Genomic DNA, 17861 nt, shown 5'->3' on the forward strand with positions numbered 1-17861 from the left:
ATGTGCTATGTCCATATAATGAATATATTTGGCAATAAAAAGGAATAAAATATGATACGTGCTACTTGGATGAACCTTGAAAACATTTTTTAAATTGTTTTATTACAGTTGTCCCAGCCCCCGCCACTACCCGCCCCCCCGCCCCCCATGCTGCGCTTCCCCAGTCAGTCCCCACCCTGTCCCCGTCCATGGTCCATGGGTCCTTCATGAAAACATTATCTTACGTGAAAGAAGCCAAGCATAAAAGTCCACATATTATATAACATTCCATTCATATGAAAGTCTCCCTAAGAAAATCTATAGAGAAAGTAGATTAATTAGGACTGCGGACTGGGGGCAAAGGGGTGTGTAGCTAAAAGGTAGAGGGTTTATTTTTGAGGTGATGAAAATGTTTCAAAATTGTGGTGATAGGCACACATATCTGTGAATACACTAAAAACTACTGATGGTACACTTTGAATGGGTGAATTCTATAGTGTGAATTATACCTAAATAAAACTGTTTTTGAAATATAAGGTATCAGCAGAGTCAATAAATGTTTGACTCTTTCCTTAAAAAAAAGAAAATCTTAAAAGTATACTCTTGCAATATAACCAATCACTGTATAAGAAAATCATTATCTCCAAATGCATGTGGCAACATTAATAATTAAATCAAAACATATGGTCATATCAATCCTGCACAAGCTTCTATTCTAAGATTCACTTGGACACTAGGCCTTTTAAAGACAAAAATTTTTCTGGAGAGATATTCAGCTAAAATTTGTGGTATGAGAGAAAACTGGCACAACAACAATGTTACACACTTGAGGAAACCATGTATCAACAAATACAGCCCTTCAAACAGCTCCAAACCCTTGAAGCAGTGCTGTCCAATAAATACACAACTGGAGCCACAAGCGTGACTTAAAATTTTCTAGTTAGCAAATTTAAAAAAGTAGAAAGAAATGTGCAAAACTAATTTTACACATTTTAATTAATCCAAAATATTTAAAACATTTCGACATATAACCAACAAATACAAAAATTATTGATATTTTACGCTTCTCGGGTAGTGAGTTCCGACATCTCCCCCACCCCTGAAATCTGGCTCTCACACACTTAAACAGCACACCTTTACCAGCCACATTTCATGGGCTCAGTAGCCATATGTGATGAGTGGGTTTGGCAGAGAATTCTGCACTTGGAATCTAAGAAATACATGTTAAATACAAGCAGAGGAATTGTTTTTTAGGTTTTGGTTAAGAAACCAAATTTTCCATGTCATGCCACCTCATAAATGATGTGTAAGGGAAACTGACCATTTACTAATCATTAGTGGTTAAATTACATTTCCCAAAAGAACATATTTAGAATTATATTAATTTTGTAATATTTCAAAATACCTTTAAAAGCTTTAAGTGCGGTATAATTTATAAACATTAAAATACACCATTTTAAGTGCCCAGTGTGTTGCGTTTGAATATATGTAACCACCAACCCAATTAAGACACAGAACATTTCTGTCTCTGCAGAATGATTCCTTCCAATTCCCAACCCGTTCTAATTTCTAGCAATATAGATTATTTTTGTGTAGTTCTGCCTGTCATATAAATGGTATAAATGGAATTATATAGTATATATCTCATACTAAGTCAAATAAGAAACACAAATGTTTTGGACATCATCAATTTCTTCCTTTTTGTAGCTGAGTAGTACTCCGATATATAGTGTGAACTACAAATTAGCCATTCTCCTATTAATGGATACCTGGGTTATTTTCTAGTTTTTGTCCGTCATGAGTAAAGCTGCTATAAAATCCTTGTGTGGACAATTTTTTATTTCTCTGAGCCTCACTATGAAATGATTTAGTGAATTTCTGAGACACATCCCCTGATTTGGGGACAAATTTCTGTTTTACTTGGGAGGATATTTTCCTGAAACCCGCCTTGACTTTAACAAGGAATCCCACAACTGCGCCCGGTGCCCTACGCCTTCGGAAGACACACTTGCAACCTGGTTAGAATGAACATTTTGGGAGCCATCTTCCTCTCTGTACAAATGGAAAAAACTGAAAATACTCAAAAGGCTGTGAACCCACACCGTAAGAAGTGGCCATCAGAAGGTCTTGATAATTTACTGCCTATTAGTTATGCTAGAAATAGGAAATGAGGTTTTGCGTTGGTGTCTTGGGTATTACGGAGCACAACGGGTCAAATGTAATAGTCCATAAAAACTAAACTATACACTAGTCACACACATTTCCAATCACATAAAAGAATTCAGGTCGGAAATAGATGAAATCTCTAAGAAGCTGCGATCTTCACAGAACCAATGGGCAGACTCCTTCCCTCTACAGAGGACACCTGGCCCCGGCCACAGACCTGCCCTTCGTCACACCCGACTGCTTCCTGAGCCCTTACAGCTTCAAAAATTACAACACAGACACAGATCTTTTACAACTCCTTCCCGGCACCATTTGTCTCCACATTACTCTTACTACCGTCCTGCATTGCAGTTCTTTTTATAAACCTACCCCAAGGCTTCTTCCACCTTGTTCCATTTCCTTCCTCCCATCTGCTCCATAAGAAAGGAAGGTTAACATATACATAAGGAAGGAAGGTTAATATATACCAGGGCACCCATCCTTGCCTCACTTTGTGATGACGGAATTCCCTGTGGAGAGCCTTCGCCCCTTTCCGCAAAAATAGGGAAGTAATTTTATTTTCCCTGAAAAACACCAACCCTCCTGCTAGGACACGTGGAAAGCAAACAATGATGCCATGAGAAGTACGAAACTCTTTGAGAAGCATGCCACCCTGCAGAGTACTGTTTTACAGCACCTTTTTTATCCAGAAATAGAAAGAGTACACTAAAATGATGATAAAACGTATAGTATAAACAATATATAAACCAGTAACATAGTAGTTTATTATTAAGTATTATGTACTGTTCATAATTTTATGAGCAATACTTTCATACAACTGGCAGAGAGAGCAGTAGGTTTGTTTACACCAGCCGCACCGCAAACACGTGACTAAGTGAACTGTGCTAGTGTCACTGGGCTACAGGAGTATTTCAGCTCAGTTATAATGCAAGGGACCTCTGTCACACATGCGGTTTGTGGCTGAGGTGTTACTATGAGGCACATGACTGTACTTGGATTTTTATCATATAAAATAACTTATTAAAAACAGATGAACCCTTAGGTAAATATGAAATGTGGGTGGCTACATAAACAATGACATCTCTAGAAGGATTAGACATACTAGGGGAAAACGGCACATTTTTTGGTAAGTGAAAGAGTTTTCCCAAATATTGCCCTGGCTGAACAATAGCCCACTTCTTCCCTACCAGTTTACTTTATACCAAATCCAGTTTGGCTTTACTTAATTTGCTTTGTTTTTACACATTTCCTCTCAAGACAAAAATCTAGTATAGTGAGTTATTTTTGTTATATGGTTGAAATTTGATTGCTTTGTAAAAACTTAATTTTATTTCATTTTACAGCAAATATCCTTGTGTACATTTTGATTTTGTCATTGTTTCATGACAATTTGTCACAGTACTTTTATATTCTTGCCACCTTATGACTCATACAAGAAATAAGAATTCAAGACAATATTCCTGAAGATAATTGAAAAAAAAATATTTAATGAACTTTGTCAAGTTTGAAAAACCAAAATACCATTTTCAAAACCTTAAATGACCAACTCATCTCTAACTAAATTTGAGACTTGAGATTTTCCTTCTTAACAATAGGATACTGTGGGGATATTCGGGGGCGGGGAGAGGGAGACATACACCGCCGCCCGCCCCCCCCCAGGACAGAGAGGGTACTACTGCAAAGTGGGAATTTATGGTATAATTGGACAGACTAGAACAAAACAGATAGAAAGTTACTGCTTTGCTGGGCAGGGTGCCTGGCGTCCTGAGCTCGCTGGCTGCAATGCTCCGCCATGAACACACAGATGAGACAATACGTGGTCAGAAAAAGGCACACCTGCTGGCCAGCCTTTCCTCCAAAGACACTGGGAGTGTAAGGAGGGGGTATCACTAATGTCAGCGAAATATCTTCATTTTTAAAAGCTAGAAAAAAAACAGCCCCCCCCCCAAAAATATCCATTATCCCACCATTCAGGGATAATGACTATAACGGTTTTGATATAGATCCCTCCAGATGTTTTTTAATGCAAACAGAAATAAACATGTCATTTTATAATATCTAATTTTTAAAATCTTGCTTAGACATAAAATCTTAGCATGTTAAGGTTCTGTTCCATAGTATAGTTCCACGGACTGTCCTATGAAAAATTATACAAAATAAGGATAGATTTCCGAAATTACTTGTTTATACAAAATAAACTTGAGACGAGACAAACATTTAGACTGGTGGTTGTGAGAGTGTGACAGTGAAAATGCCAGAAGAAAACGTGGATAAATTATTTTTAATTCACTGATTTACTTTTAGAGAGAGGGCAAGGGAAGGAGAAAGATGGGGGGGAAACATCGATGGGAGAGAGATACATGGACTGGTTGCTTCTCACACACCCGCCGCTGGGGACCTGGCCCAAAATCAAACCAGTCACCTTTTGATTCACGGGCTGGAGCTCAATCCACTGAGCCACACTGGCCAGGGCAGATAAATTATTTTTAAAATCTTGAGGCACACAGGCCTTTCTTCCAAACACTGCGTGAAGTAAAAAAAAAGCGAAGAGGTACTTCTGGTCAAGATGGCAGCACAAGGAAACGTGCTCACCTCCTTGCGCGACCGCACCAAAATGACAGCTAAGCTGTAAATCAACCATCATTCAGAAATGTCAGAAATCAAACTGAATGAAGTCCCACAAGAAGGGAATTAAAGAAGAAACCACATTGGGACTCTAGGAGGGGCAGAGATGCAGAATAGGCTGGTCCCACACCCATGTGTGGCAGATAAAAAAAGAGATACTGATAAATATTATTCTAAAAAATGAAATCCTACTAGATAACTGAGTATCATAAACAATGTCACAAGACAAATGATAAAGGCCAATTTCCTCCCTATATAAGAACTCTTATAAAAATGAAAAGTAAAACAAAATATGAAAATGGTAAATTGTCCGAATAAAGGTTCACAGAAAAAGAAATACAGGTGATCAGGAAACTGCTTCATCAGATTGAGCACCATGCGCAGAATGAAAGAAATGCAAAATTTTAAAGTGAGGTCACTTTCCATTTACAAGGGTAATAAATCATCACAAGAAAGGAGACATCCCAAATCTCACCATCTAATACCTAACCTAACTAATACCATTTTCTGCTAAGTGTTTGCCATCTGCTTTTGAAGGCAGTTTTTTCTTTTATCTCTGATTCCTTTGCACCGGCACAAGACTAGCACTAATGATTGCTGGAGCAAAATGTGAATAAATGAAATGCTTTCCAAAAGGAATGTGTCACTTTACAATGCTACCAGAAATATATAATTAACATTTGAATTTTACTCTTATCACTCCTTTGCAACTTCACAGGCAAAAACATAAGAAATGCACACCTGAAACTAATACAAAATAGTATTGAATGTAAACTATAATTGTAAAAAAAAAAAAAAAAAAGGGAAATAATGGCTCGCCCTTTCCATTTTAATTTGTAGTCCTATTATTGAAATCATTCTTAGAAGTAATGCTGTACCATTAAGCCTAGTTCCAAAAATCATATGAAGAAATAATGGTTAAAAATATCCCAAGTTTATAGAAAGATAAATTTATAGACTTAAAAGAGTCAGCTAACCCCAAGCAAGGTTAAAAACAAACAAAACCAGACTTAGATTCCTCTTAACCCAACTGCTGGAAAACAGAGAGGGACAATCTATCTTGACAGAGGGAAAAATATCACCCACATACAATGACTGCGAACTCCTCTCAGAAACAACAGGGGCCAGTAGAGACTGCGGTGACATCTTGAAAGAGCAGGCTGATCAGGCTGAAAGGGGCAAGAAAACCCCATCACCAACCTGGAATTCTGCATTCAGTGAAAACACCCTCCAAGAATAAAGATGAACTAAAGACCATTCTAAACTTCAAAAATAAAACCTGGCAAAACAAGACCCACTGCACAGACATCTTCAGACTGAAGGGAAATGATACCTTAGGGAAACAGAAATCATCAAAAAATGGTATTTATGTAGCTAAACATAAAAGACTACTGTGCTCCTTTTAATTTCTTTCACGTATACATGACTGTTCAAAGCTACAGCAACCGGGCTTATAATGTACATAGACAAAAATATAATTTACACAAACTGACACAGATGAAGTAGAAAATGTGACTGGCACTCATCTATTCAAGACTTTGATTCATTATCAAATACTTCCCACAGAGAAAACCGTAGGCCAGATGGTTTCGCTGGTGAACTTTATCAAACATTTGAGCAAGAAATAATATTTATCTTATACGAATTCTTTAAGAAAATAGAGGAGGAAGAAGCACTTTCCAACTCGTTTGTATGTTCATCATAGCCCTGAAACCAAAACCTGCCCAGACATTACAAGAGAAGTATGAACCAACGTTCCTCATGAACATATTGTAGAAGCAAATATTCCTAACAAAATATTAACAAACTGAATCCAACAATTTATAAAAAAAAAAAGATAATACATTCTGATTAGCAGTGTTTGTCACAAGATTGAAAGTTTGGCTTAACACCTGGCATTCAATTCATGTAATTCATAATATTAAGAGAATAAAGGAGATTAAAAACAATGTGCTATTTCAATAAATGCAATACTAATTTTGTTTAGATACTCACTTTAAGTTTTCTAATTCTTGTTTTCTTAACGGAGAAGACGGTGGAGCTGGAATGAATTTATCACCATCATGACTTTTACTGCTAAAATAAAGATAGACTCTTAATTATGAAGAGCAACAAATAAGCAATTCAATGTAAAGTTTTGTTTCCCTATCCTTACTCCCACACAATTTTTTTGTGACAAAAGTGTAAAAGAGTCAAACAATGAAATGTGCTTATAACTTGGTATCACCAATGTGTTAAAACAATACTGTATATTAGTTTCTTTCCCCCAGCACACAATACTGCTCTTAAGAAACTTATAAATGAAAACAGCAATATCTCTACCATAAAAAGAAAACCACTCCAAAATTTTCACACATTCCTCATTCTTGTGATGGCCTTTAATTAACTACAGTAAAACGTAACCAGGGAAAATATCCTACAATTTTGTTTCAGACTGCCTATGTTATACAAACATTTCTATTACAATTAAGAAAAAATGCTGAGACGGGAGGCTTGAGTTTAAAGGTGCCATGTGTAAAAAGAACACTCTATATACAAAATGGTGTTTACTTATGACTAAATAAGCTTTCCCAATTTTTATAAATTGGTATAGTTTTAGGATTTAAGTATTTATTTTAATGAAAGTAAAAAAATATGGTTTCTTCTGCAACAGGTTTTCTTGCAACTATTCCTCCTGTTAATAAAAAGCTGTTACTTTCCACTTTTCTCTTTCAAGGTTCTCTCCTGACTTAGCCTTCACCTATTTTTCTGTTCCGGAAATACTTAAACATCCATACTTTCCTTTCCTATTATTCAAAAGAGAGGATTTTGGAAATTCAGGCTGAAGATTTTAGGAACGCACCTAAAGGACAGAGAAGCTTACTAATGAAGCCCTGGAGGGGCCTTGCCAAGGACGTCAAAGGGATTAGAATACCTGCAAGTTTCACTGCTTTCGCTGCTCTCAGTGTTCCCGCCTAACTGATTACTGTTTTTAGACCCGTTTTCCTGCTTCGGATCCTGCTGTTCTTCAGGTAACAGCAACAAGGCATTTCTGAGACAAATGGCTGCAAACTCCATACTGGCTACAGGAATGGCTGAAGACTGTCCGTCACTTAAAAGGACAAAACCAAATTAGCTAAGTAAATAACATAAAGAGAAATAATACTTTTCCATTATTAGGAATAAATGAAAACTTTGCCCAGTGATAGGCAGATGTTTTCATACAAGCAGTTACAAGAGAATGCTAAAAACCAAAATTCTAAATAGTATATATAATGTGCAAAAAGCATAGGTCACAGGTATACACATTAGACACATCATTGTTAATGTATTAAGGAGTTACAGACAAGGAAATAGTAAGAATTGGACAGGTATAATAAGAATTGGAAACAAGGGAAGAAAGATTTTCATATTTGAGTCTTATTTACTTTTGAAAATGACTTTTAAAAAATTTATTTATTTTTAGAGAAAAGGGAAGGAAGGGAGAGAAACATTGTTGTGTGACATCAATCAGTTGCTTCTCATATGCCCCCAACTGGAGACCTGGCCCGCAAACCAGGCATGTGCCCTGACCAGGAATCGAACCTGCGACCTTTCAGTTCACAGGCCAGCAATCCATCCACTGAGCCACACCAGCCAGGGCTAAAAATGACTTTTTAAATAAAGTTTTGAAAAAGCAGCACTATCTCTTGTCTTATAATTTTGCTGAGATTTTATATAACTTTCTTTGCTCTGAGATATCAAACTAAATTAGCTTTCTTTTGAAAATACATAAATATGAAAATTAGTACTAATTTTGAAATCATAGGAAAGTGATGCGTTAATATATAGTTTTCTAAAAGATCTGCATTATAGTTGAAATTAAGACCAAAATATTGTGTCAGATACTATTTAAAAACTTTGAAAACACTTTTATTTTGGGGGTAAAAAAAGTAGTGACTCTTTTATATAGTCTTCTACCTTAGAAATACTAACACCAAATCAGAATCTTTATACAAGATAAAGATGTTCATATTTAAGAGTTGTTAAATAAAGGTTCTTACACGTGACAGATTTAGAGTGCTTGGGATGCTTTACGTATTAGTACTTTTTTCTCCTACTACAAAGAATTAGCTTTAGGGACTATAAGAACATACCTAAAAAAGAAGTTAACAATGATAAACTCTAAAAAGGAAACATCAAGATGCCCTCTTCTGGACATTCTGAATAATGGCACTGAATAGACCAGGGTTTCCTAGGTCATCAATAATTTTAGCACTCACGAATGTAATAAGCCAAAATCACATGTTAGGTAACATTCACTATGGACCTATTCTGAAATACCCATAAAACCTAGCTACAAGGTAGTTTCCCCCATGAAATAATAAGTCTAAGTAGATACACTTTCTCTTTGTAAAATACTTACTTATACACAGTGTTCTGTATGGACTGCGACGCCAGGACTATTTTACGATGATAGCCTTGACCAACGATAGACTGTACAATTCCTTTTTTACTTGGAAGACCTTTAGTTTCTTGTTCAGAAGTCTAAAAATACAAATGATCTCCAATTAATTTAATGAAATTGTGAAACAGGGTATGAAAAATGATCTCTTACCAGTTACTCTAATAAAGTTTCTAAGATGCATCACTGTAGAGTTTTTGATGACAAAGGAAATATGTTCAGTACTTAAGAAAAGAGTACATGGGACTGAAAGTCTTTGACATATGCTACATTTTAATTGATATGAGGTTTGAGGTAATTCCTAGGGGAAAAAGGCTTAAGAATGACTCAAGCATGTATTTAAAACGATTTATTTATTTTGGGGGTACATTTATTTTATTTTTTTAAAAAAGTTTATTTATTTTTAAAGAGAGAGGAAGAGAGGGAGAACCAGAGGGAAGGGAACATCAATGTGTGGTTGCCTGGGGACCTGGCCTGCAACCCAGGCATGTGCCCTGACTGTGAATCGAACCGGCGACCCTTTGGTTTGCAGGCCGGCACTCAATCCACTGAGCCACACCAGCCAGGGCTAGACCAATTTTTTTTTTTTAACATTTTATTTACTTATTTTTAGAGAGGGGAAGGCAGGGAGAAAGAGAGGGAGAGAAACATCAATGTGTGGTTGCCTCTCTCGTGCCCCCTGCTGGGGACCTGACCTGCAACCCAGGCATGTGCCCAGACTCAGAATCGAACTGGCGGCCCTTTGGTTCACAAGTCAGCAGTCAGTCCCCTGAGCCACACCAGCCAGGGCTAGAACAATTTATTTAGAACATTCAACCCCCCAGGTACCTTGCTGCATATTACAGACACTTTAAATCAGACTAAAGAAAAAAGAGGTTCACAAAAACACACTGAAAAAGGGAGGCCGCTCCACTTCCTAAAATGGATTTTTCCCCCTTCTTAACTGAAAGTACATATTAAATTGTCAAAAACATATAAACTTTAATAAGCTACATATGTCACAATCCTTGCCTTCCAGTAAATTAAAATCCTATAAATATTAAACTAAAAGTGGTAAATCTACTTACACATATGTATCCATATATATAAAATATATATTAAAATATCCTAAGTCCTGGCTGGGTAGCTCAGTTGACTTGAGTGTCATCCCAATATGCCAAGGTTGTAGGTTTGATCCCTGGTCAGGGCACTTACAAAAATTAACCAATGAATATATATATATAAGTGGAACAACAAATCAATGTTTCTCTCTCTCCCTCTCAAATCAATAAATATAGGGTATTTCCCTAAGATAGATTATCTCATTATAGGAGTTTGCGGCCAATTTCATGTACCGTCCTCCTTCACTCTGCCTCTGATTTACCTGCAGGTGGAATCCCAACTAGTCATTTTATGACTCCATCCAGATTCTCATATACAGGAACAAACCGGAGCCAACCCATGTGAACTGGCGGGGTTCAAATCTGCCCTGCAGAAAGTCCTTCTCTAAATGCGCCGTTTCTGCACTGCCCCTTAGTGCTCCCTAATGGAACTGTGTTATAGTTGTGCCTCCAATGTGACTTGTAAAAAACAAGGATTCACTGTACATTCACTTTAAAAAGAAAGCATTACATAATGCTTAACTGCTCTGATTTGAACAAACTTGTGTTGAGCACTGTTAATGGAAAATATGAAAAAGTAGGTATGTTGAACCATTATGGGAAGGGAGGACTTCCATTCTGACTTCTTTTCATAGTGATGGTGATAAATTTGTAATAATTCGTCCATACTCTTTTCCCTGATCCTTAAGGCTACGCACGCAAGCTGATCATCTGGCCAGATCTGGATATGCGACAGACGAAAACAATGATGGAATGGACCTAAAAATCCATGATAATAAAACATATCTTTAATAATACACCAATAGCCAGAAAGTGTGCCAGATCAACCTTAAAGAATCATATGTAATTAAAATATTCATTACTTTATAACGCCTCGGCAGAAATAGCACTAACAAATCTGAGTTTCAGAACCCAGAAAAATAAATGGTACATTTTCAGAAAAGTAAATGGTACACTTTGTTTTGTTTTTATTCAAAAATAAATTTCTGAGGGTAAAAACTGCTTTGTTCAGCATCTTCTCTGTCCTGACTAAATGAAAGAAATTTTATGGACTTTTTTTGGAGTTTATTATTGCTCCTATTGAGATTTTGTTTTTCTGATTTTGAGAGCATTTTAGGTTGTTTTTACTCTTTCAGGTCCCCTGGGATAATTTTTAAAAGGAAGAGAAACATACACAAAGACGGATAAATACTTATTGCAAACCTATTATTGGCACAGGCTATGAGTATCCTGGTATCTACCAAGTTATAGCAACTAAGCCATCTTTACCATTTTTTAAAAATTACAAATCTAAAACTTTCTAAAAGAAAATGAGGGGGTCATAATCCACAGAACAAAGGCAATTCTAGAAGTACTATTTTTAAAAATAAGTCATTTTGAAAGAAAACATTAAACCTTAATATGTGTCTCCCAGGAAGATGTAACTCCCTGGTTTCCACGAACTACACAAGAGAATGGCCTCCAACACTTAAATTCATCAATGGATTAAAGAGAATAGCAATTTCTAGAGAGCCTTTTATTTTTAAAAACAGTATAAATTTTGCCTAGAATTGTTTGTCAGTGAATTTAACAATTATCAAAAAAGAAAGCTGTCCTGTAAAAGGAAAAGTATAATGGAATAAATCACTGAAGCCTCTCAAAGACCACAGTCCTCCGTTCGCCCCGCGGTGCACGTGTACTCAAACTGCCAGGCAAACACATTTCTCTAAACCCTTTAGTTCTTGCAGGTGTTTCTCAGGAGTGCTGTTTAGCAGGTGGAGAGCCTAAACAATCCACGTCACCTATGGCAGGCATGCCAGGCAACATTTCATGCCATCCTTCTCCAATCTCCATTGACCCCAAGAGCACAGCAAGGGTAGGGGGCGGTCAGGAGACGGGTGACACAGACATCTGGCAAGTTTGATACAACCTGTCTTCCCCCACCTCCCGCTACCACTCCTCACCTGAGACACAAAGGCTTCTACCCACTGCCATTTGGAGGTAATCTAGGCACAGTGCTTATGGACCTGGGCTATTTCTCAAAGCCACTGTGGAGAAGCGTGTAGAGAGAAACAGCCCAGTAATCCGTGAGCTCTAAACCACGTATTGAATCAAAAGTGAGGCCGCAGGCACTGAAGGAAATGTAGCGTCACGGGGTCCTCTCCACACTCACTAGGCTGTCGCCAGCCCTCTGCGCCACCCGGTGCACGCACCGTTCTCACACCCACACACGGGATGGCCGCTGCCCCAGCAGCTAGCCCTCCACGGTTCCAGCAGGTATGACCTTCTACTGGCTTCAGCTCTGTAACGTGACTGCTGATGCCAGTTGCCAGACTTACTAAGAACAGAATGTTAATGACTGACTTCATGAACCTAAATTTCTTTTGTCCAGTTGTTTAAGAACAGAAGACCATCTTTATAAATTCCTTGAGAGTTAAAAAGGGGATGAGATCTTGTATGTTTCCAAGTATTTTTTGCTTTCCATGTAACAGTGTAGGTAGGGTGGGGGTGGGGGGTTGGGTTCAAAAAGATACCCAGGCAGCACTCACCCCCTTGTTGGCAGCAATGCAGCATTCAGCCAGCCGAAGCCAGAGGCGGGGATTTGCGTGGTAAACCTGAACAGCTTCAATCAGGCACTCGAAGGCAGCAAGAGGCCTTCCGATGTGAAGCAGCTGAATTCCACAGTTATACAGCAACTCATACCTCTTGTTGGTGAGTAATGTACACATGGGTCTTCCTGAAAATTTTTTGCCTAATGATAAAAATTAGATGAGAATAAATCATTAGATTTAAAATAAGTTACATTGAAAACATCTATTCCACTAAGTGCTTAAACACTACCTGGTTTAATGCCAATGACCCCAGTTTGCAGTTCCCTAGCCCTCACCAGTGATGGTCTCCAGCCCCCACACCCTGCCCCCAATGTTCTCCCGGCACCTCGGTTGTCTGTGTTGCCAACAAATGAGAAGCTCCGCAGGCAACAACGTTCCAGGAAGGCAAAGAGAAGAGATAGGACCCACTTAAGACACATTTTTAAAGTCTGTAAGGAGATTCCACTCTTCTTACTTTCAGTTCGGTTAATCAATTTATTGTCATGTGCTTTTTATTAACCAGTAGTATTCAGTTAATGTTAGGGTGTTAGAGGATTTTACTATGGAAATAAAAATTAATGTGCTATACTTCCGATGACTATCGTTCACTCACTCACTTATTCAAAGTTTCACAATCCATAATAAAATAAGATTACTCGTGATTTGGATACATTTTTCATCAATTAAATAGTTCTAAAAAATATTTTACAGAGCTAAATGATTAACTGATTTTAAGCATCTGAATCAAGGATCTATAGAATATAAATGTTGAAGGAATAAATTTCAGAAATTGTTTAAAGATTGCCAGGTGGTGCCATTAGTGAAACCCTGAAAAAGAAGCTATAATAACACTAAGTTTAGCACAGTCAAGGAATCTTAGCAAAATATTTTGTTTTTAACTTTACCATATGAGATCACTTATTTTCAAATCCATGAAAAAGTGAATTTAAATGTCTTTGATAATTACTTTTAACCCCTTGCTATAGAAAGTAGCAATATCGACTAAAAATCCGCAAACTTGTTGGACAGGCTTAGTGTTAACTGTAAATGCACACAGCATGCAATTTGACCAGATGCTTGCTCTATTCTTTTCTTTTTTTAAAGATTTTAGCTATTTATTTCTAGAGACTGGTGAAAGGGGGGAGAAAGAGAAGAAAAGAAACATCGATATGAGAGAGGAACATATCACTCAGTTGCCTCTCGCATGCTCTCAACTGGGGCCCTGGCCAGCAACCCAAGCATGAGCCCTGACCGGGAATCAACCAGTGACCTTTCGGTTCACAGGCTGGTGCTCGATCCACTGAGCCACACCAGCCAGGGCAAGATGCTTGCTCTTTAAAACTGTACTTTTCTCAAGTAGTGTAATATCACCTGTTCCCCAGCAAAGGCATACCTGGGTCAGTGCTGCCTGCGCTGAGCTGTGCACAGACATTGTCATTCTCCTGTAGAGCTTTTTTAAAGTAGAAAATTCCCAAATTGTGCTTGCTCATGGCAAAATGGATGCACCCGAGATTATTCCAGAACATACATCGCAAGCATTCACCTAAGAAAAATGCAAATAAATTTGTCCACAAATTTTATTGTTGATGTACATCACATAAGAATTGGGCTTATCTAATATGAGTTAACTCTACATGCAATTTCACACCGTCCCTATAGAACAGTTTACGAGGCATCTGAAATTTAGAGAGTATCCGAAAATTTTGTAAACTCCTTTTCCTTTTAAAATCTCTTTTATTAAAGGTGGTGAAGCAACCCTGCACAATGACTTAATTAGCCGGTATAGTTTTTTTCTAATATTTAATAATTGTAGGCAACACATAGAAAAAATTCAACCCCCCCCAAAAATATTTATTAGTAAATTAATATGTATGTATTGCATCCACATAATAAAATACTATATAGAAACTGGAAAGAATGAAGTAGGTATATATCGAAATTGTCAAAATATATTGAACACATAAAGCAAGATATAGAAAGTCCTACTTTGCTTGTTAAACTGTAAATTGTGTTGTTTTAGTTTACACTTTAAGTATCACCATGGCTGATCATCTCTCTTTTCATGTTAGTTGGGCATTTGCATTTCTTGTTCTGAACACTGCCTCTTCCTGTTTTTTACCCATTTTTTAATTAGGCTACAGATGTTTTTCTATTGGTTGCCTGTTATAGAAACCTTCTGTCACATCTGTTTCAAATATTTTCCCCACTGCAAGTTTATCATCTGCCTTGTGACTTGGTCCAGTGTATGTGTGTTTATGTTTATGTTTTTAATCATAAAAAGCTTTATATTTTTATGTGGTCCAATTTAATAATCTTTTCTAACTACTATGGTTCTTGGATTTTGGATAATGTTTAATCAAGGCTCCCCCACCACAAAAGTAATATATTCATCCAAGTTGCCTTTTATTGACTCTATGATTTTGTTTTCAAATTTTAACCCTTGATCTCTCTGGATTTTATTTTGGTGTAATTAATGGAAGCAATCCAAGCTTTAGTTTCCTTTTTCTAAATGTCTTCCCAAACATTCTAAAGCTATTTACTGACAGCTACCTTTCCTCAATGATATAAAATGCTTTATTAGATTAACAAAATTAATAATCAGGATATTCGATGCTTAATACTAAAGACTAAAGATTGACTTTTGAAATATTTTAAAATTAAGGGACTTCCGGTCAAGACGGAGGCATGGGCAGACATGGCTTGCCTCTTCCCACCACCACATCAAAATCACAACTAAAATATAGAACCATCACTCAGAACTGTCAGAAATCAAGTTGAATGGAAATCTGACAACTACAGAATTAAAGATACCACATCCACACCGGCACAGACATGGAATAGGCTGGTTGAACACCCACATGTGGTGGATAAAAATTAGGGGGGGATATCTAGGGAGCAAGGAGTCCCAGACCCATATCAGGCCCCACAGTCCAGGGTTCTAGTGCCAGAAAGGTAAGTTCTTACAACTGCTGACTGTAAAAACTAGCGGGGATTGAGTCAATGGAAGAAACTTCTGGATCCCCAAGCAGTTCCTTTTAAAGAAGCCACACACGGATTGACCTATTCAGACTCATTCCCTATGGACTACAGCATCAGGGTAGCAGCTTGAAAGGCACCAGTGGCACAAAGGGAGGAACTGAAATCACTGGCATCAAGGCAAGCAGAGGCCATTGTCCATTTTATGAACCCTCCAGCCACAGAGCCAGCAAGCTGGTGCCACATCTGAGATTCCATCATGCTGGCTAACACTGTTTGCCCTACCCTGGAGATCCCCCGAGACTCTGCCCCACCCAACTTACAGGCGCACTCCAGCTGTTTTTCCAGAAGAATGGTTGATCTTAACTCATGCTTCATAACTTCCTAAATCCTCTCAAACAAGCAACAGCTGGCCTCAGTGAGCCCCAGGCCCAACATCAGCAGCAGCCAGCCAAGGTTCACAGTTTGGCTTCACCTGGCAATCTCCAAGCCCAGCACAAGTAGCAGCTATCTCAGATTGCTTTAGAGCTCAAGTAGGGTCACCCCGGGCAAAATTCAGGTAGGGGCTGATCTTGCCCTCTTCCACCTGGGAAAACCCCAGGGCCAGCGCACCCAGTGGGCAGCTACAGACCATGTCAGGGCTCTACCATCTTGCCCCTGCACAGCCGATCTTCCACAGAAGGTAGAGGGTGGTGGTCAGTGGTCACAACCCGTCCTTGCGGCTGACTGGCCTGGGAAAATCTCTCCCAATGACCTGTCAACAGCAACCAAGGCTCAGCTACAACAGGAGGGTGTACTCAGTCCACACAAAGGGTGAACCTCAAATACCCAGCTTGGGTGATAGGGGAGGTAGTGCCAGTGGACCTATAGAACACCTACTCCCGTAGGCCATGTTAATTTAAGACAGGGAGTCAAAGAAGCTCTTCAAAATACATAGAAAGAAACATAGGGAGGCTGCCAAAACAAGGAGACAAAGAAACACAGCTCAAATGAAAGAACAGATCAAAACTCCAGAAAAAGAGCTAAATGAAATGGAGATAAGCAATCTATCAGATGCAGAGTTTGAAACACTGGTTATAAGGATGCTCAAGGAACTCAATGAGGACCTCAACAGCATAAAAAAGACCCAGTCAGAAACGAAGGATACACTAATTAAAATAAAGAAAAATTTACAGGGAAATAACAGTAGAGTGGATTAAGCTGAGAATCAATTCTATGATTTGGACATAAGGAAACAAAAAACAACCAACCAGAACAAGAAGAAAAAAAAATTTTAAAAATGAGGATAGTATAAACAGCTGTCTCTGATAACTTCAAGAGGTCCAACATCTGCACCTCTGGGGTGCCAGAAGAGGAGCAAGAGCAAGAAATTGGAAACCTATTTGAAAGAATAATAAACTTCCCTAATTTGATGAAGGAAACAGACATGCAAGTCCAGGAAGTACAGAGCCCCAACCAAGATGGATGCAGGGAGGCCCACTCCAAGACACATCATAATTAAAATGCCAAAGGTTAAAGATAAAGAGAGACTCTTAAAAGCAGCAAGAAAAAAGTAGTGAGTTACCTACAGGGGAGTTCCCATAAGACTGTCAGCTGACTTCTCAAAAGAAGCTTTGCAGGTTAGAAAGGATTGGTGAGAAATATTCAAAGTTATGAGAAGTAGGCCTACAGCCAAGATTTTTCTATCCAGCACAGATATCATTTAGAATTGAAGGGCAGATAAAGAGCTTCTCAGACAAAACAAACAAACAAACAAACAAACAAACAAAAAACCACTAAGGGAATTCATTATCACCAAACCATTACTATATGAAATGTTAAAGGGACTTACTAAATCAGAACTATGAACAATAAAATGGCAATGCATATCTGTCAACAACTGAATCTAAAAGTCAAACTAGGCAAACAAGGAAAACAGAAACAGAATCATGGATACGGAGAGCATTTTGATGGTTGCCAGATGGGAGGAGGGTATAAGGGAACAGGTGAAGAGGTGAGGGGATTAAGAAGTACAAATAGGTA

The 17861-nt window shown here is 38.0% G+C and overlaps 1 protein-coding gene across 2 annotated transcripts in view; it reads right to left on the minus strand.

Annotated features, from left to right (window-relative positions):
* Positions 1–17861, minus strand: part of CNOT10 (CCR4-NOT transcription complex subunit 10) — a 56472-nt gene that overhangs the window by 14199 nt on the left and 24412 nt on the right. The window contains exons 9-13 of one of the 2 annotated variants that reach the window (XM_054594868.1): positions 14257–14406; positions 12822–13024; positions 9155–9276; positions 7685–7861; positions 6766–6843 (exon numbers count right to left, since the gene is read on the minus strand). In XM_054594868.1, the coding sequence (XP_054450843.1) occupies positions 6766–6843; positions 7685–7861; positions 9155–9276; positions 12822–13024; positions 14257–14406 (730 nt within the window). Of the gene's footprint in view, positions 1–6765; positions 6847–7684; positions 7862–9154; positions 9277–12821; positions 13025–14256; positions 14407–17861 lie in introns of both variants that reach the window. The other variant, XM_054594867.1, reaches the window with a different exon arrangement.

The sequence above is a fragment of the Pteronotus mesoamericanus genome, unplaced genomic scaffold (genome assembly GCF_021234165.1).
Source record: "Pteronotus mesoamericanus isolate MK-2021 breed Mesoamerican mustached bat unplaced genomic scaffold, CSHL_Meso_final scaffold_54, whole genome shotgun sequence".
Lineage (NCBI taxonomy): Eukaryota > Metazoa > Chordata > Mammalia > Chiroptera > Mormoopidae > Pteronotus > Pteronotus mesoamericanus.